This window comes from Glycine max, chromosome 15 (assembly GCF_000004515.6).
Source record: "Glycine max cultivar Williams 82 chromosome 15, Glycine_max_v4.0, whole genome shotgun sequence".
Classification (NCBI taxonomy): domain Eukaryota; kingdom Viridiplantae; phylum Streptophyta; class Magnoliopsida; order Fabales; family Fabaceae; genus Glycine; species Glycine max.
In genome coordinates, this window is record NC_038251.2 from 53477231 (window position 1) to 53496683 (window position 19453).

General features: G+C 35.1%; 3 protein-coding genes across 3 annotated transcripts; 2 read left to right on the top strand and 1 right to left on the bottom strand.

The window, feature by feature from the left end:
• The first annotated feature begins 242 nt into the window (after positions 1-242).
• LOC100795572 (RNA binding protein ATAB2-like) lies at positions 243-6050 on the top strand. The gene is made up of 5 exons (NM_001255678.3): positions 243-775; positions 1218-1287; positions 2818-2989; positions 3271-3411; positions 5721-6050. Exons 1-5 carry the CDS (start codon positions 285-287, stop codon positions 5978-5980), a joined length of 1134 nt encoding a protein of 377 aa, NP_001242607.2. The 5' UTR covers positions 243-284; the 3' UTR covers positions 5981-6050.
• A 1402-nt stretch (positions 6051-7452) lies between these two features.
• On the top strand, positions 7453-8205 carry LOC102660905 (uncharacterized). Its single transcript, XM_006598601.1, has one exon. It carries the CDS (start codon positions 7453-7455, stop codon positions 8203-8205), a length of 753 nt encoding a protein of 250 aa, XP_006598664.1.
• A 1290-nt stretch (positions 8206-9495) lies between these two features.
• LOC100796974 (DNA topoisomerase 2) lies at positions 9496-16693 on the bottom strand. Its single transcript, XM_003545938.5, has 19 exons — positions 15992-16693; positions 15008-15300; positions 14861-14927; positions 14499-14769; positions 14217-14416; positions 13700-13909; positions 13492-13605; positions 13305-13415; positions 13047-13211; positions 12606-12947; positions 12366-12499; positions 11920-12268; positions 11644-11830; positions 11505-11554; positions 10971-11411; positions 10711-10882; positions 10544-10611; positions 10375-10453; positions 9496-10281 (listed from the first exon to the last, which is right to left on the bottom strand). The coding sequence occupies exons 1-19, from the start codon at positions 16556-16558 to the stop codon at positions 9647-9649; spliced, it is 4455 nt and encodes a 1484-aa protein (XP_003545986.1). The 5' UTR covers positions 16559-16693; the 3' UTR covers positions 9496-9646.
• Positions 16694-19453: the final 2760 nt, after the last annotated feature.

The window sequence follows — 19453 nt, forward strand, 5'->3', positions numbered from 1 at the left end:
AAACTTTGATAAAAAATTTCAATGACTAGCAAAATAATTAAACCTATTTTCTATAACAAAAATATTCATTTCATAATATTTTTTCTTATAACAACAACATCAAAACAGGCCGAACACAAACGACCCATTTCCCCGAATGCCCAATGCTATGACCCGGATAATATTATCGTTACCTTAACCGAAACATGTGGCAGAGGATAACTACCTCAACCACACCCAAACCTCTCCCTCAAAACACTCATCACACTCACACACAATAACCATAACCATACCATACCACAGCCATGGCCACTCTAAGCTTCAACCCTGTTAGAATAAAATCCCCAACGTTCAAACATTCCAAACTCACCACTCCATCAAAACGCATCACAATTCCATGCACCACTCCCTCCAACAGCCACCCCAAACTGCTCCACTTCCGACCCCGTTCGGTGTCCGAAAGCACCCAGAAAGAAGCACCCGAAGCGGTTCTCGGAGAAGAAGAAGAAGAAGAAGAAGATGATGATGATGACCCATCTGCGGAACTGAGCTACGTGGACCCAGTAACTGACCCTGAGAGCATCACGGAGTGGGAGCTGGACTTCTGCTCCAGGCCCATTCTCGACGCCAGAGGGAAGAAGGTTTGGGAGTTAGTTGTGTGCGACAAGACGCTATCGTTGCAGTACACCAAGTATTTCCCGAACAACGTCATTAACAGCATTACGCTGAAGGATGCTATTGTTGCCGTTAGTGACCAGTTGGGTGTCCCGTTGCCCAGAAACATTCGCTTCTTTAGGTAATGCTTATTAGTGTTGTGTTGTTAGTAACAACATAGTAAACCATCAATTTAGTCCATCAAGTATCATCTTATCTCCTAACTAGTCAGTATTTAATATCCACCAATCTAGTCGCTGGATGGCAGATAGGTGGATTCCTTAAACATGCTCACTTGGAAAAGACTTTGTTGGGAGATGGCCAAGAGGCAAAACCCACTTCGCTGATCTCTATGCCTCACGGATTAGTCTCTATATTGTTAAATTTTACAAACATTGAGGGACTAATTTTACTAACATGCTCACGTGATTTCTATTACTTTAGGGACTAGTACTACTTATATAATAATTTCATTAGTTTAAGGAATACTTAGGAAAGAGGGTGATACTTCAGAACCAAATTGATGTTTTATTTGTTAGTAATGTGTTGGACCAATGTTGGTTAAGTGTTTTGCTGCTTTATAGGTCGCAGATGCAGACAATTATTACAAATGCGTGTAATGAGCTTCGCATAAGGCCTGTTCCTAGTAAACGGGTATGTATGGAAAAATTACTTTACAGTCTAGAACTACAAGTGTCCATGCTCTTGGCTAATCTCTATGTGACACACGACCGAGTTTTATTAACTTTTTTCTCGTAAATTGAGAAACTTGGTACAAGATTGACTAGGACTATAGAGACATGGTGGTCCCTGGCCAATGACCATACAATAATCTTTTTGTATGTATGGTTTCAAATTCAACTTTTACTGTGGTGGCTGTGAAATTTCATTGCTTAGGATTTTTAGTTGGTTTGGTTTGATGAATGAAACCTTATTTTTCAATGAACATGCATGATCTTATAATAATACCGTAACTTGTATAAGGTGAAGGTGCTGATAATAGGTTTCATACCACGGAATGTGACATATGAAAGGGAGGAGGAAGTAGTTGTTAGTGTTTGCTTTACACTGGAATCTAATGGTGAGTGGAACGGAATGGAAGGAAATGAAGTGGAATTAAATTTTCATTTTATTGTTAGGATATTTTTACGGTGGAACTGTGAAAAAAAAAAGAGGGGTTTCATTTAATTTCATATCTCAAATTGGAGGGGAAGGAAAAAAAAAGAGCTTAGAGAGGTATTGGATGGAATGGAATGGAATGCATTTCATTGAATTCTATTCCACTCCCTCATTTCCATCCTATTTTAAATAATCCAAATAATGGAACCTCGTACATTCCATCCATTTCCTTCAATCCAAACATTAAAGTTAGAGCATGTAAAAGCTTGGTTTGTTTCCCCTTCTTTCTTTTTCCATATTAAATTGTGGTGTATTTTTTTATTGATTATGGGACAGGCCAAAAAAAATGTTGTTGACTGGTAGAGAAATAAAAGTGAGGGGAACAACAAAGAGTTGACATTTACAACATTTTCTTGAATACGGTTATTTTACCAAGTTTATATATATGTGTGTGTGTCTCTGTGTGTCAATGCTTGATCCAAATAATTGCAAAGCGCACACATTTATATTGGCATTCTATGTTATTGTTTCAAACTGAACTGCACAGGGGTCATTTGATTTAGCATATATAGCTCTATGAAGACCTGAGTGCCTTAGGAAATTCCAATTTAACAATGAAGTAATAAGAGCTATGCAGCAGCTTTTAAATGTTTCAAGATGCACTTGGTTAGTTAGTTACACAAACTAAAAGATTGAGACTTAAGAATCTTTTGCTTACTCGATTGCCAGAACTGCTCGCACAAGCATCCTATTGCAGTGTCTCTAAAATGTTTCCTGATGCTTTTTATTTTCTTCTCACTCCCGTTTGGTGATTGATAATTCATTTAAATTGTTCAAAATAGCCCAGTATGGTCTGTATGCAACTTTTCCCATATTAATGGCACCCCTTGGATGGTATATGTAAGTTGAAATGCCTTTGTTACTTGCGTGCATAAAATGAGAAAATAGAATTTTCATGGTATATAGCTAGCATCATATTTTTAATGTAATGATTCACTGAGTTCAGATATCCATGTCAGAGGTGCCCCAGCATATATTTTATGTGGTTCATCTGATCCTTTTCAGTGCGTGTCAATAATTCTATGGCTAGAGGAGCGCTATGAGACCGTATATAAAAAACATCCTGGATTTCAAGAAGGATCCAAACCTCTTTTGGCACTTGATAATCCTTTTCCCACGGAACTTCCTGACATTCTTTATGGGGAAAGATGGGCATTTGTCCAATTACCTTACTCAGGTATAGAAGTAGAAACTTTCATGCAATTTGTTTCACTATTGCTTGACAAATGAATGATAGCCTTCTCTTTCTCTCTCTTCTGATACTCAGGGTCAAAGGCACATGTTTTTCATTTTATTTATCAATGTTGTTACTTTGCTTATACTATTTTAAACTTTAGGTACTAGCAAAGTTACATAGATTATATTGGTCCCATCCCTCGATTTTTCTAGTATGTATGTTTAATGCTTTAAATTGTTCTCCTAGGATATACCTCTAACTTTCAATAACCTATTTTAAAGCTGTTCGAGAGGAGATATCGACCTTTGAGAGAGGAGTTTGTGGTTCTGGGCTAGATCTTGATTTATTGGGTCTTGACATTGATGACAAGACATTGATCCCAGGACTGTCTGTTGCGTCTTCTAATTCTACAGCATTGGCAGGTACAGAACTGCAATTTTTTAATAAATTCTTCTTATATATTTCATCTTGTATCCCTCACAACAGACTCTTCGTATGTTTCATTAAGAATTGCCTAGGTTTAAAATGCTTTGATGAATGAAATCAGTTATTTAAAGAGCTAGTGACAATCTGTCTGATCTCGTATCAAGCAATTTGATATGCTACCAATATATGTTGCAAGATAGCATTAAGGTTTTGTTTTGAATAAGCTCCTCATTTAAAATCAACTTATGTACTTCTACTGTTATCGAAGCCCTTATCATCTAACTTCTCCAAAAGATAATGTGCATAAGTATTTATGAAGAAGTGTATCTAAACAAGGTCATAGATTTCCTCTACTTGAGTAACGATGCATAGATAAGTCCATATGCAACAGCACAGAACTGCAAATACTGATGATGTTACCATACACTTTAAATGCACTGGAGTATATTCAGTTTTACAAATATATTGAACAATTTGATAGCTAAGCAAAAATATGGTCCTCACATATACACTAATTAGAGTTCAGAGCATAGTTTGGTCAATCAGCATGTCGACAAAAAATCTGTATTGGGGTCCTCAGTAAGATATGAAAACAACTAAGACTAAGGTAGTGTTTAGCCTAACTTTTTTTGGCCTTTTCTCCTTAAATGTAAAATCTCCTCTAGTTAGCTTCTATTATGCTTTTGGGGCTTTTGTTCATTAGAAAGAGCTATTTTTATCTTTAAGAGGTTTTCTAGAATTAGATTTGACTACACTCTTATTAAAGAGAAGTAAAGTCTAAGAAAGGTAACTAATGCGTAAAAATAGTGCTCGCACAAAGTGTATCCTATGTAATAGTAACAGTAGACTAAAAGTTCGGTTATTGAACCCTAGAGACCAATTGTATTCTCAAATAATCAAAATTATTAAACTAGACAATTGAGATAATTAAAAAGAAGATTTAAGTATTTTTGTGGTTTTTGATTTTTTAAAAGAAAACAAATAAACGATTACAAAAGAGAGATTTAAGTGATAGTAAAGACCAGAAATTATGATTCACTCGGTTTTCCCCCAATTCCAATTCTAATGAAGTTTCTCCTACATTTAATTACCAATTTTCAAAGTCAAAACCAAAAGCCTATGATCAAGGTCAAATGATGTTTTTTTGTCTTAAATCAATACTCTAATGATCATGGATATATTAGTTTAAGTCAAAGGATATGATCAATTCCAAGGATGATCAATTAAAGATTAACAACTCTATTAGAGATTATTCAAACAGTTTGATCATGCAATTTGTGTAAAACATTCTCTAACTAGGTCTACCAAACATACGTAAATGATCACCATAATACATTCGATTATACAATAAGGAAAGGGTAGAAAATTAATTAACATAAAAACATTGATGAATTTCATTAAGAATAGAAAAGGGGTACAATTAGATAGTTACATCATAACTCTCGAATAATGGTGACTACCCACTCATGGTTAAAGAAAAATTAGAAAAACTATAAGAAATTAGCTTAGATATACCACAAGGGAAGAATGACAATCATGTCTTACAACCCTCAAAAGTGTTTTCCAATTCAAAAAATATGATAAGGTTCTTTTTACAGATTTTAAAACCCTTATTTATAGCTTCCTAAGATAGCATGCTGGTCTGAAGCCCACTATGATCATGGTAAACTCTACCACGACCATAGTCAGAAACTTTTGATGCTGAAGCTCTAGGGCGTGATCAATTGACTACGATCGTCATGATTTGACTATGGCCATAGTGAGTTGATTACAATCGTCATCGGAATGCTGACGTTTTTTGAAGAGGGGCGCTGTTATCTCACCATGGCTGTTATGCTTACCGCAACCATGTTGGATGCATTACATTTGTGGTCAAATCTTCATGTAAAAGTGTAAATTTTCACTTTTTTTACTTAATTGAGCAGTTATACTTCTGCTAGACAAAATCAACATCTAAAAGTGAGTTGTCAAGAAAATGCATGCAAATGACACAAAAATTCACACAAAATATCACCCCAAAAATGATTTATCAGTAACTTAATAGATTATGTATCTCTAATGTTAACTTAGTGGATATTCTTAAATATAGCAGAATGCCAACTTGGTTCACCAAGTAATTGAAACCTAAATACCTGATTTATCTAATATAAGTTTTTTGCTATCTTGATGCTGAAAAACTTTTGCATACTTGATGACTTGATGTGCTATATCATCACTAGCATGTCTTTTATAATTGTAAATATCTTTTATTCAGGAAACTTGTTTTCTAAATTCTGAAAAGTCTCACCTTTTATTGTTGCCACAGCTTTGATAAATGGATTGGAGGTTTGCGCGGTGGAAGCGGATACTGCTCGTGCTCGCCTGATTCTTTCTAGTGGAATTTCTACTCGGTATATATATTCCACCTATAAGAAAACTCCTGAGACAACTAGTGAAGCTGAAGCTTGGGAAGCTGCTAAGAAAGCTTGTGGAGGTTTGCATTTCCTTGCAGTTCAACCAGACTTGGATTCTGAAGATTGTGTTGGCTTCTTTCTTTTACTAGACTTGCCATTTCCACCTGTATGATCGTACAAATTATCATGGTTGAGTTGAATCTTCACTGAACAATAATATTATAATAGAGAATATTAGATCACTGAGGTTTTTCTTTGACCCCAAAATCATATTATACCCAAAAGGGACCACCTCATTTTTTGCAACATTACCTTTCTCAACCTTTTACTAAATTATAACGTTGCTTTTGTTAAGCTTGGAGAATATCCGACCAATTAAAGTTTAATATTTAAAAAAGGAAGGTAAGGTGAACATATTATTGATTTATTTTGTTTTTTTTTTCAATTCATTTATTATTCAAAGCATATATATGGGATTTTTTTTCTACGCTCCAACATATTTTTTACAATTCCAACATTACCATTATGTATAGCCTAGTTCATAAGAGGTCTCGAACTTATGACTTTTGCATTATTAGCACGACGTTCTAACCAACTAAGCTAATATGTCAATTATGTTAAAAAATAATTAATTTTGTAACGATTATTACACGTATAACCTATGACTTTTTAATATATTTTTTTATATATATAAATTTTAAATAAAAATCATAGGTTTAAATAAAAATCATAAGTTTAATAAAAATTTATATATGTAAAAAAATATATTATTAGATCAAAATTAATTGTTACAAAAATAATTATGTAAACTTAGATGTGTATTAAATATATATATTAGAAATTTGAGTGTTATATATATCGACATTAATTACTTTTAACATAATTGATATATTAGCTTAGTTGATTAGAGTGTTAATAATTCAAATGTTCAAGCATAGACACCATTGTCATCATCGTCACACAAAAGCACTCTAAACTAATTTTATTATAATATAAAACTTTGAAATGAGTTTATTTTTAAACTAAACATTATTTTGAAAATTGGTTTTAAAATTTTTTGAAACTAAAATTTAAAACTAATTTTTATTTTTAAAAAATTTCAAAACCCAAACCAAAAAAATACCCCCAAAAAAGACCTAAGTGAGTTGGGTTAAAAGAAAAATGAAACAATTAAATTTTCATCGTTTTACATGTGGATTATGGCTGCAGGATTAGAGGAACATTTGGTGGGGATCAGGATTTGGTGCAGAGGATAGTAGGAAATGTTACATATATTATGGGATGGGAACCATATTTGTGGGTCTGTTTCAGCATGAAGGATAAGTGGGTAGATGGAGGTGGAATCTATTTCAGTATGAAGGACAATTGTGGGCTAGGGTTTTGGAGTCTAAATATGGAGGTTGGAAGGGATTGGATGAAGCACATCGAGACAATCATGAGTCCATTTGGTGGAGGGATCTAAAGATGGTCGTTCAAAACTCACAACAGGGGATGGAGCTGAGTAATAGCATAGAATGGAGACTTGGCTGTGGAGATAGAATCAAATTTTGGAAGGATAAGTGAGTAGATGGAGAGGAATCATTGGCAGCAAAATATTCCAGACTGTACCTAATATCGTGCCAATAAAACCAAATTATCCAGCAGATGGGAGGATATATGGAAGAAGAGTGGGAGTGGAACTTTTTGTGGAGGAGGCCATTGTTTGACAATGAGATATCAAAGGCTATAAATTTCTTACAACATGTTGAAAGTAAGGTTATCCAAATACAAAGAAGAGATGATTGGGTGTGGACACTAGATCCAAGTGGGCAATATACGGCGAAAAGTGCTTACAGGATGATGATGGGGGGAGCAACACATGGGACACAGGATAGGGATTTTGAGGAATTGTGGAAGATGAAGGTTCCAACCAAATTTGCAGTGTTCGCTTGGAGACTGCTTAGAGACAGGTTGCCAAGTAAAACAAATCTTCAAGGGAGACAAGTAGAGATCGATGATAGGACCTGCCTATTTTGCAAAAACGCGGAGGAGGAAGCGGGACACTTGTTCTTTCATTGCACTAAAATCATCCCTATGTGGTGGGAATTCTTGTCTTGGGTGAACAATGTGGGAGTTTTCCCGCAAGATCCAAGACAACATTTCCTCCAACATGAATCTATAGTGGTTGATGGACTAAGGACTAATAGATGGAAATGCTGGTGGTTGGCCGTCACTTGGACTATTTGGAAGAAAAGGAATGACATAATCTTCTCCAATGACTCCTTCGACATCAACAACATGATGGAAGAGGCAACTTTCCTCACCTGGACATGGCTTAGGAATTTGGAGAAGGACTTTGTAATTCATTTTAATCAATGGTCTAGTAACCTAAGAGAAGAAGGGTTTGTGTATCACTAGAGGATATAATCATAGATTAATATTAGAGTTTAACATCAGGGTATGGCCTGGCTATGGTTTCTAACCAGACTCCATTTAGTCTGTATTGAAACCAGAATAAGGGTAATTATATAGCTGTACTTTAGTACCTCTGCTACTCAATTTATTTATTAATATATATATATTATGTTTGCTGATAATACAAAAAAATATTTGTGGGTCTGTTAAGGGGGTTCGGTGGTGGTGGTGGGTTTTATGCTATATGCATTTCTTGTATATGACAAGGTACTGCTGTTACCGTAAATAATAATTAGTTATTTTTCCGTTTCCAAATAAAAATTTGTCTTTGCTATTTTCTTAATCAAGTTTCGGCTTCAATTATAAACGATGAAATTTTCCATTTCGACATATAAAAAATAATCAATTTAAAAATATCATAAAAAAAATAAAATTTTAGATTTTTTTTAAGCCGTACTCTTGAAGTATAAGTTTGCCATGCAGTTTTTTTTTTTTTTCATTTTTTACGTAGTGCAAATTGATACTTAAGTTAAGACTTAAGAGTACGCCTTTGTTCCTTCATAATATATTTTTTTAATTGCTAGACTTCAATTGATTTATAAAGAATTTTTATAATTAAATTTTAAGGTTTGAGATGAAACTTACTGTACATTACACAAAATTAATATCAATTCATTGTTAAGAGTTTGATATATAAAAGATGTAAAGAAATTGAAATTGAAAGATTAAATTAAAGCTATCAAGAAAAATAACAAATACTATTATATAAAAACAAAATATATTTTAATAGTCTTATGAGAAGGTGATTGTCAATTATGTGTTTGTTAAACTTTTTGAAGTTATCAAACATCTAGCTTAGTTAGTTGAATTTTATTTGTTGTAAATTTCTTGTTCCTATGTGATTCCTACATAGTAAAGGAATAAAAATTTATTGTACCCATATTTGTTTCTCAGGGTTAAAACAAATGATGAGGGGGTGAATTCGTCATCATGATCTGGCGGCCATTATTAATACTTTATGGTTAGTTGTGTTTAGATGTCAATAATAGCATGAAAAGTTTTAAACATTGACAGATTCTTTTTTATCCAAACAAATGGAAGACAAATATTAAAGAGACATTGACGGATTTGAATCATCGAAATTGGAACTAAAGGGTATAACGTGAAACGAGGTTGAACTGAGGTTGTGAGACCTATGTAATCCTGAAACACTAGTTCGATATTTATAGCGAGATCTTAAAATGAATTATATTCGATAATTTCCGGATGTACTCAGCAAAGAACAAATCTTAATTTGTACTTATGATAAATCTATTTCATTCATCATGAAAACATATCCGAAAGCATATACAAATTAGTGCAACTCACTCATAACGTTCACAATTATCACTTGGAAGTTAAAATCCACAATCAGGTTTCTACAAAGCACACACATCTTCCCTTCCTAGTCTTCATCTTCCTCAAAATCGGAATAATCTTCATTATCAGAATCATTGTCACTTTCAGATTCACTCAGTACATATGTCGTTTGCCTACGATTGGCCCTCTGGGGCCTAGCTCTTGCTGCTGGTGGTGCAATCTCAACCACCTCCTCAGTGATGCTTGGAGAAGAACTAGAAGCATCAGAACCACCAGACAAGTCTTTACTTACACTTTCATCTTTGTCAGCAGCAGCAACCCTTCCCAATACAGAACTGCTTTTCTTGTTAAATGGAGACGCCCTCATCTTCCTCACTTTCTTCTCTGGTGATATCCCTGTACTCTCCAACATATCAGTTATGAGTTTCTGACCCAAAAACTGAGATTGCTTGCCACCTACGTTTCTCTTCCTGGCAGCAGCAGCAGGTGCCTTCTTGGCATTTTGAGCAGCAGGCTTTCTCCCTCCTTTCTTTCTCCCTGGGGCAACTGGCTGCATGATTTCAAAGTCCTCGTCATCATCGTCATCGTCAACATTGTGAACTTCATTATCACTATCTGAGTCGTCCAACACTATGGCACTTGACTTCTTTTTTGCAGCACCCCGTCTTTTTGGCCCCTCTTTCTTCTCAGCAGGTGCAGAAGGTTCTTCAGTTTCCATGCCTGTGGAAGTAAATACTAACTTAAGCACTGATATGAATGCTATATGGAAATTAATTGGAAGATTCAAAACTACGGTGGTCCAAAAATATTTACCCTCTGATATATCACTAGATGCACCGAAGTTATATGCAGCTAGCCGTTCTTGAAGAGATACAATTTCATCCTCAGCAACCTGATAACAAGCATAATATGACAAGAGTTAGAGCTCAACAACTTGCACCAAACATACTATACTAGGAAGAAGATTTGGCAACTGGCATACCGGCTGAGTATTCTGGGTATTCTTAGAACCTGCTCTGCCTTTTGGTTTAGCGACTTCGGCAACATTCTCTGGTGAAATAGAGAAAAGTTTAGTCATAAAGATATCAAAAATTGGAAGATATACACATAATAGTAGCATAGTAAACATAATTCAGATTTCAGACTTACCAATTTCCATTGAAGAATTATCATTCTCTGGCTCAACATTTTTGGCCTTCTTAGTATACTTCCGTGGTTGTGGTGGCTTCTTAGCTGCTTTTGTAACACCACGATTGGATGTCTTTCTATTTGCTTGACTTGATCTTTTCCGTTCCTCCTCAGCCTCTATGCTATCTATGTCCTGAAATAAACAAAACGTAATTATTAAAAGATAATAAATCATTATTCTAATATAACTGAAGATTCTGAAATTAAGTAATGTATCCTACATCAAGTTTATTCTCAAGCTCATCAAGATCCTTCAACCACAGAGACTTTGATGGTGTAGCCTTCAAAATCTCGAACTCCTTTTCTTTTTCAGCTTTCTCTGCTAGCAGCTTCTGAACAGCTTCGAGGGTCAAAGTTCCAATTGACATGGATAACAGATATTCATAGTCACCTCGTTTCACTCCTTCAACACTTCCAGTTTCCTGCTCTCTAGTGTTGTTGTCATCTTCCTGCTCCTCTTCATCATTTGCCCCAGCAACTTGGGGTTCTGCAGATTTACCTTTCCTTGGCATGGGAGTAAAACCTTTCTGCTGCAGCTCAATCAACAATTCAGCTTTTTTCCTGTTGCTCACGACAATTTCTCCATTCACAACCCCTAATATAAACCTAACTTTGTTGTCCAATATCAACAGAAGTTGTTCAAGGTTGTTCAGTATATGTTTCTGCATGCATAACCAAATTTGCATTTCAGTTCACATTAATAGAGATTTGAAATCTTAAGACCTGGACCTGCCCATTACCAACACTAAACTCACCTTTCTTCTCTCATAATACTCCAGCCGAAGTGGGAAGAATTCTTCGAGAACTGCACAAGAAATCACATAAAACAGTGAGCGTGTGAAACGTTATTTGTTAATTGATATTATTCAAAACTTCACATCATAAAGGTTGTACTTTGTTCTGGATTGTCATATTTCTTAATTTTTCCTTCTGCATCAAATAGATGCATGTTGTTTGTGCTTATAGAGGATGTCAGTTTAAACTTCTTTAGTAGACCCTCTTGCATAATGCCCACTATTTTTTCCAGCTTCATCCTGACTTCTATGTCTACAGTTGCATCATCACCGTTCTGCCTGAAATCCTGCAAAAAGAAAATTTTCATATGAAAATTTGCCATATGTTAATTTATTGTACATATGGTGATGAAATGTTTTTAGGTCAGGTTATTACATCAATTAAAGGATCCTTGACATTAGGTGACCCATCAGTTATAGACTCAAGGAACTGCTTGTAATCTTGGGTCCATTTACGAACAGGCAGCTCAGTGATTCTGAAAGTTTGTTCATTTATTTCCTCCACTGAGCCATTGACTACGTATCCACCTTCCTTGGGGCTTCTCTCAATGGTTCCTTTGAATCCCTTGTACCATGGATCCATAGGCACCATTGTCTCCCCACTCAACAAACGCCTAACATTGGCAATGATGTCCCTTGGATTATAATTGGGAATGTAAGAACTCCAGCCTGTCCCAATTCCTTCACTACCATTGACAAGAACCAATGGTATGACTGGTATGTACCTGTTATAGGCCAAACAACAAAAATTCAAGGAAGTTCGGTACTCATACTAATCATAAACTAGAGAGTACTTCATAAAAACAAGGGTAAACAAAATACCAGTTTGGCTCAATACACCTTCCATCCTCATTCAAGTATTCAAGAAGCTTGTCATCATCCTCATGGAAGATGCACCGAGTAATAGTGTTCAGTTCAGTGTAGATGTATCTAGCACTAGCATGATCCTTCCCTCCCTGTAAAAAGAGCAAATTACACAGTTAATACAATTTACAAAGTAGGTTTTGAATCAAAATCATAAGATTGATGTTGTTCAAAATCTTATATACAGATTCATCTCACCAAGTTACGAGTACCAAATTGCCCGTTTGGCTTAAGAAGATTGATGTTGTTGCTACCCACAAAATCCTGTGCCATATTAATAATTGTACTAGCTAGACTTTGCTCACCATGGTGGTAAGCAGAGTGCTCAGACACGTAACCAATAAACTGGCCTACTTTAATTTCTTTGGACAACTTCTTCTTAAATGAGCAGAAAAGAATCTTCCTTTGACCAGGCTTGAGGCCATCGACCATAGAGGGAATGGATCTTTGAAGATCCGCCCTGGAGTACAATATAAGTTCTTTGTTAACAAAATCCCTGTAGTTTATATATTTGGCCATATGATCACGACAAGTGCCAGGCTGCAAGAACATGGGTAAATTTTTATTAGCAGATATTCCCTAGGGTAAACTCTTCACACTCAAATAAAATGAATTTTGTCTGATTGGTAAACTTCACACCTCAAAATTACGAATCCAGATCTTCCTATCTTCAGCTTTTTTCTTACTGAATGCCATCTCAATTGCACCTCCATCTTGCTCATCATCCCAAACAAAGTCTTTCTTATGCTTATCAAGATCTCGAAAGTACTCTCTCCCTTCTTGAGGAGTACTTGTACCCAAACCCTGTAGAGAAAGAACGGAAAGTAAGCACTTTAAAACTGAACACAGAATGGACTCAAACTAATTTCAAGGTTCTCCATGCTTACAACTACAAACCTTATAGTACTTTATCTTCCAACCAGTTGCATTATTCCCCAAGCTTTCTCTCCATGATTCATATTCAGGCATGGAATAAAATGATAATTTTGTCCCGTTTGAATGAAAAGCCTGCAGAGACAGGGAATTCAAAATATGAAAACCTCAAGTTCTATAAACAGGATGATGATAACAAAACCATACTTACCCTTATTATGGGAGTGGTAAATTCAACCATAAAAGATGGAACTTTTAGTAGTGATGGCCAGAACGAATGAATGAAGTTTATCAATAGCCCTTTGATGTGGGAACCATCGTGATCCTGAACCACCCAGAAAGTTGAACCATTATAATCTCCGTGGAAGCAAAAGCAATAGGCAAAGCAAGACAAAACTACGATATTTAAATAAACCCACCTGATCAGCCATAATCATCAAATGACCATATCTCAAAGACTTCACACTTGTGTACTCTTTGTTTTGCTGCAGTCCAAGAATCTTCTTTATATTTTGAATTTCTTCATTATCCATTATCTGTTTACTGCTGGCTTCCCGTACATTCAGCAATTTTCCCCTCAATGGAAACACCCCATAATGATCTCGACCCACAACAGAGAGGCCAGCCATCTTCATATAAATAAATAAATAATAATGTTACAACTCTAAAATCATTATAAACATTAGAAGATGTAGCCATAAGTGTAAAGAAGAAAAATGAATGAAACTTGGTTATTTGTTGATGAGACGATCATTTTTTAAACTGGCAAATTAAAGAAAATTTGTATAGCACATGCTTCAAAGTAGAGATACTTTGAAAATGGTGGCTATTTATGATCATTGGCTTCTAAATTTTCAATAGTAGTTAAAGAATATTATTAGGGTTTGCAGAAATGTATAAAATGGACAAGGGCCTTTCTTTCTAATGATAACTTACAGCAAGGGCCTTAGCAGAATCTCCCTCTGTTAATATCAAGGTGCACTTCTCTGAGTTCCTTCCACCTGCATCATTGGCATCTTCTAGCTTCACAATGCCGCGAAGCCTCTGAGTTTTTGTCCCATCAGATTTTTTCAGATCTTTGCTTTGCTTAAAATCTGCCCACGATAGCAGGGTGTCCACTATACCAGAATTGGCAACTGCAAAAAATGGAACCATGTAAACACCATTTTCTTGTGGCTTGATTATATCAAGAACAAAAAATAATGTAGCACAACAAACCTTCCTTCAGCATCGATTCAGGAATATCACATTTGGAACCAAAACTAGCCTGTCTAGTCGTGAGAGTTTCCTTAGTTTGAGAATCAAAAGCAGGGTTGTCAATAAGTGAATTGACAAAAACCCACAAATGATTCTTCACGTTGTGAGCTTTGACATTGGCATCCTTTTTCTTCTTATTTACTTTATTCATCACAAAGTTTGTAATCTGATTGGTGACGTAATCAACATGAGTCCCACCCTTGATTGTAGCAATGGAATTAACAAAGCTGACCTGGTAAAAACAAATTAACGGTGTGTAAGACAAAAAGATAACAACAATGAACTACCAAGAAGTAACTTTGCCTCAAAAGCTCACTAGTTACCTGTTGAAACTGCCCGTCACTTAGACTCACGCAAATCTCCCACCTTTCACCTACTTTTGCATGAATCCTATTAACATTAACAAAACCATTAGCAATAAAGGAAAGAAGAAAAAACTCTAGCTCCACAAACATTTCATAGAGACAAACCTTGGAAGAGGCACTGGTCTGGATTTCTCTGCTGATTTGAGGTAAAGATCAGCATAGTCACGAAATGATTTCATACGGATCACTTGCCCATTGAGTTCAACCTTAACAGTCTTTCCAAGACACCCAGCCATGTCCACCACACGCTTTTTCATCAAAGCAACGACGTCTTCTTCAAGATAGTCCATCTTAAATTTTTCTAAGTCAGGCTTGAAGGTCACCTTAGTCCAGTTCTCACCAACTTTGCATTTGGTTATCACTGGCTCAGACTTCTTCCCCATGTTGTTGGAGAACACCTTTCAACCACAGCCAATCAATCCCATCAGCAACACCCATAAATATTACAATATCCAGTATCATATACAGACTTCCACCCAAAATTATTAAATTCTCAATCCCCAAAAATTAAATCAAAGGAAATCAATCAAGTATCATAAAACCCTGGAAGAATCCTAAATTAACCCTAATTCAAGTAAAAGGATAATCATCTTCATATAAAAACTTCTGCCTAGAACATGAAAAATTTCAATTACCAAAAATAAAACAATCAAATCAAAGTATCATAAAACCCTAGCAGGATCCTCACTTTAAAAAAAAAATTCTTTAAAATTCAAGCAAAAGTTTTAAAATTTTTCTTTAAAATTCAAGCAAAAGTGTAACAAAATACATTAAAAAATAAACTTCAGAATCAACAAATTAATCTGGATTGATTCACTGAAACCAAAGACAATATATGCAAAAATTCAGAATTACAGTCTACACAAAATGAGCAAATGCAAGACAGACCCAAAATTGAACCCAAACTTTGCCTCCAATCAGAAAACACAAACATCATCCCAAGAACTAAAGGATCTGCGTGTCGTATTTACCCTTAAAACAACAATCACTCAATTGAGAAATACTCCAATTAAATGAGGACTTGAAAACCCTAGAACTGTTCAATTAAACCCGAAGACACAAACAAACTTTCAGGGAGAAAATGAAGACCTGTTTATACTTCTTCTGACGCTTTCCATCGGCGGTTTCGATGACAAACTCCGTGGAGAAGATGTTAGTGAGCTTGGCACCATAACCGTTGCGTCCGCCGGTAGTCTTCTTCTCGTTGTCATTGTAGTTGCTGCTGGTGAGGAGGTGGCCGAAGATGAGTTCGGGGACGTAGACCTTCTCTTCCTGGTGGATCTCCACGGGAACGCCGTCGCCGTTGTTGAAGACGGAGACGGTATTGGCCTCGGCGTTGATGGTGACCTTGAGGGCGTCCATGGACGGGTCGCGCTGCTTGTTGTCGGCGGCGTTGACGAGGATCTCGTCGAAGATCTTGTAGAGGCCGGGGACGTAGGAGACGGCGCGGTGCACCATCTCGTCGTTCTCGTACACCCACAGCGTCTGCGTGTGCTTCTCGACGGAGCCGACGTAGGTGTCGGGGCGGAGGAGGATGTGCTCCAGCTGCGTCTTCTTTTGGTACATTTCCTCGATTGTTTTTTTGCCGGTGGCGGCGGCGGCGGCCACGTTGGCCGCGCTGCTGCTCTGTAAGGGGCGCATTGTTTGGGGCTCCATGACACGGAGGGAGTGTCTAGAGACAGAGAGAGAGAGATCAAGAAGATGATTCAAGAAATGTTTTTTGCGTAAAGGTTTGGAATGGAAGAATGAGGGTTTTAAATTGGAGATGGAAAGGGGCTAACGGTCGACTATGGTTTGAATTTGAAATGTTGGGTTGGGGGATTTTGAGCGGGATTTTGGAATTTGAAGGGCTGGCACGTGAACGAGCACTTGCTGTTTGATTTCGACGTCTGATTTACAAAAATGTACTTTAATTGAGTATTATGTTTTATTTGTTGATTCGAAGATAGAGCAAGGTTTCAATTGATCACCTCAAAAAAAGTAGAGGTTTCAATTCAATCTATCTATAATCTATATAATTTAATACTCAAGAAATTTTTAATCTTTCTTTTTCTTGATCACTAAATTCATGTGGTATTGGATTATAGGATTATAATATAAAATTACAAACAATTATAATTATTATAACTAGTTGAAAAACAGGCATTTCATGTCTTGTGCCTTAACTGTTTTTCTTAGTTAGATGTAGTTGTAATATCTGTGATTGTGACTGATTTTTAAAAATAATTGAAGGATAAATTAGGAATAATAAATATGTGTATCAAATGAAATAATTTTTTTATTGATAGTTATAGATAATTATAATTATAATCTTATACAATAATCACTTCCTTAAATAAATACATGAAAAGTTAAGTGAAAAATATTTTACATGGAACATGAACTACATTAATTTATCAACATAAGAATAATTTAAGTTGAATAAAAGTTAACATTCTACAAAATGTACAAAGTTTCTTGTCTCACAATCAATGAAATTTATCAATGCCGGTTAACACAAGTGGTTAAGTATCCGAAATGAATTTTCACCTACCTCTTGAGGGGTGTGGGTCTGAAACCCTCTAACACCACTTTCCTCGCTTAGCAGGAAACCCTCTCTAGGGAGATCACCAACCTCTTGAGGGGTGTGAGTCTTTAAAGGCAAGACTTAGAGCTTGCTTTAACTCTTTATATATTGTGCATGCATGTTTGTTTTGGTTACTCACTAAAATTGAGATGTAGAATATTGTGAGCTTGAGAAGTTGAAACAATAAACTAAGAAGAAGAGTATTAGGAGCGTAAGTGAAAATTTCCACGAACTGTTTTCATTGCTCATTTTTCTTTACTCTACCTTTTTTCTCTCTAATTTTCATTCTCATTTTTTCTATGTTATACCTTCCAAGAAGCATTTCTATTCTATGAAATTGATGTAGGTGTTTTTTTTTATTCTGCGAATGAGGAAAAGAAAACCATGCATCTTTCTTTCAGAAAGCGTTAAATATCGTGTGGTCATCTATGAAGAACGACTTTGGTTTTGAAGAGTATGCAGAGAGCTGGGAAAACCATGTCATTGGTTTTTACTTTGCTTTTCATGTGGTTGTTTTATTTGTTTTTTTTTCTACAAGATGGGATGCAAATTACATGTTTGGATGCCCAAATGAACTTTGAGTTTTATAATCTTCAAAATCCATGTGTGTTTTGGTTTTGGGATATGTCTCTTTCTATTCATGATTCTTGTGTTATCTTACTTACTACACCCATGGTGTTTTTTTTAATTCTTTAACAATGATTTCTTTTTATTTTTTATTTTCACTAATTTTCTAAAATGACATGTTCAAGTGTGTTTTATGCATTGTTGACTCATGATCTAAGCAAGTGTACCTAATCTAATAGGAAAGGAATGATAAGTATTAAGTACCATATCTACAAAGAATAAGTGCAATATCTAGGAAATCATCAAAGAATGTTATCTAAAACAAGAAAAAATTTAGAAGCATTCATTGTAGTGGGTTGTCAATTCGATGTGGCAAATGGATCAGGATTTTATGTTTTCAAAAAGAAATTTCATTGTAGCGAAATCAAGGTTCACTATAGCGAAAACAAAACTATTTCTAGTTTTTGAAAGATTTTTTAGAGCAAAAACAAATTTGAATGATAGAAAAAAATGCTGATGTGAAATCCATAGTATTCTACAAATATAACTCAAAATCCTAATCAATTTCTGAGTTCAATGCAACCAAGATTAAAGTTAATTGATTAATCCTAATTGCTTATGTAATTAATCCTTGACTTCTAAGTCAAAAACAACTACTTCTTGGATGCGTTGCTTCTTAAAGTGTATGACCTACCCATGCAACAGACTACACATCTAAGAGATAAAGTTAATTTACAAAGAATAAATAAAATTAACAATCACACTAATCAGTAAAATATAAGCATGAATTGAATATAAATTTAAAGCTCAAAATCCAAACTAACTAAATAGATAACAAAATTATCAATTGCCTAAACATTGAATTGAGACACAAGTCCATGGCACCAGTTTCTTGTTGACTCATGATCTAGGCAAGTATACCAAGTAGTCTAGTAGTAAAAAAAATGATAAGTATTCAATGTCATATCCATAGAGACTTGCTGCAATATCTAGGAAATTAACCAAAAATATTATCTAAAACAATGAAAATTTAGAAGCATTCACTACATCAAGTTGTCAATTTGTTGTGGCGAAAGGATCAAGATCTTATGTTTCATAAAGGAAATTTGCTATAGTGAGGCCGAGGTTTGTTGTAGCACAAAAAGAACTGTTTCTAGTTTTTGAAAAATTCACTATTTGGAGTCATTCTTTAGTGTAATAATTTAATTTTCTATTTTATATTTTAAAGTACAATTTTCTAGCGGTTTAAATCTACCAGAATCAAATCAATACAAAAATTAAAATGGTATTTAAAAATGATTAATGAGTTTTCAATTTTTTTAATGACTTGATTTTGGTAATTGTTAATTGCAAGAAAATATTATTTTTATAGAAAATAAAAAATAAAATTTTAATGGCTAAAAGTTATCACAAATTAC

Excerpts from the sequence above, each read along its gene's own strand:
- LOC100795572 (NM_001255678.3), top strand. The coding sequence starts at position 285 with ATGGCCACTCTAAGCTTCAACCCTGTTAGAATAAAATCCCCAACGTTC. Across the intron at positions 776-1,217 it reads AGAAACATTCGCTTCTTTAG|GTCGCAGATGCAGACAATTA; the intron begins GTAATGCTTATT and ends GCTGCTTTATAG. Across the intron at positions 2,990-3,270 it reads TGTCCAATTACCTTACTCAG|CTGTTCGAGAGGAGATATCG; the intron begins GTATAGAAGTAG and ends CCTATTTTAAAG.
- LOC100796974 (XM_003545938.5), bottom strand. The coding sequence starts at position 16,558 with ATGGAGCCCCAAACAATGCGCCCCTTACAGAGCAGCAGCGCGGCCAAC. Across the intron at positions 12,948-13,046 it reads TCTGGATTCGTAATTTTGAG|CCTGGCACTTGTCGTGATCA; the intron begins GTGTGAAGTTTA and ends ATGTTCTTGCAG. Across the intron at positions 11,831-11,919 it reads TCAAGGATCCTTTAATTGAT|GATTTCAGGCAGAACGGTGA; the intron begins GTAATAACCTGA and ends TTCTTTTTGCAG.
- LOC102660905 (XM_006598601.1), top strand. The coding sequence starts at position 7,453 with ATGGGAGGATATATGGAAGAAGAGTGGGAGTGGAACTTTTTGTGGAGG.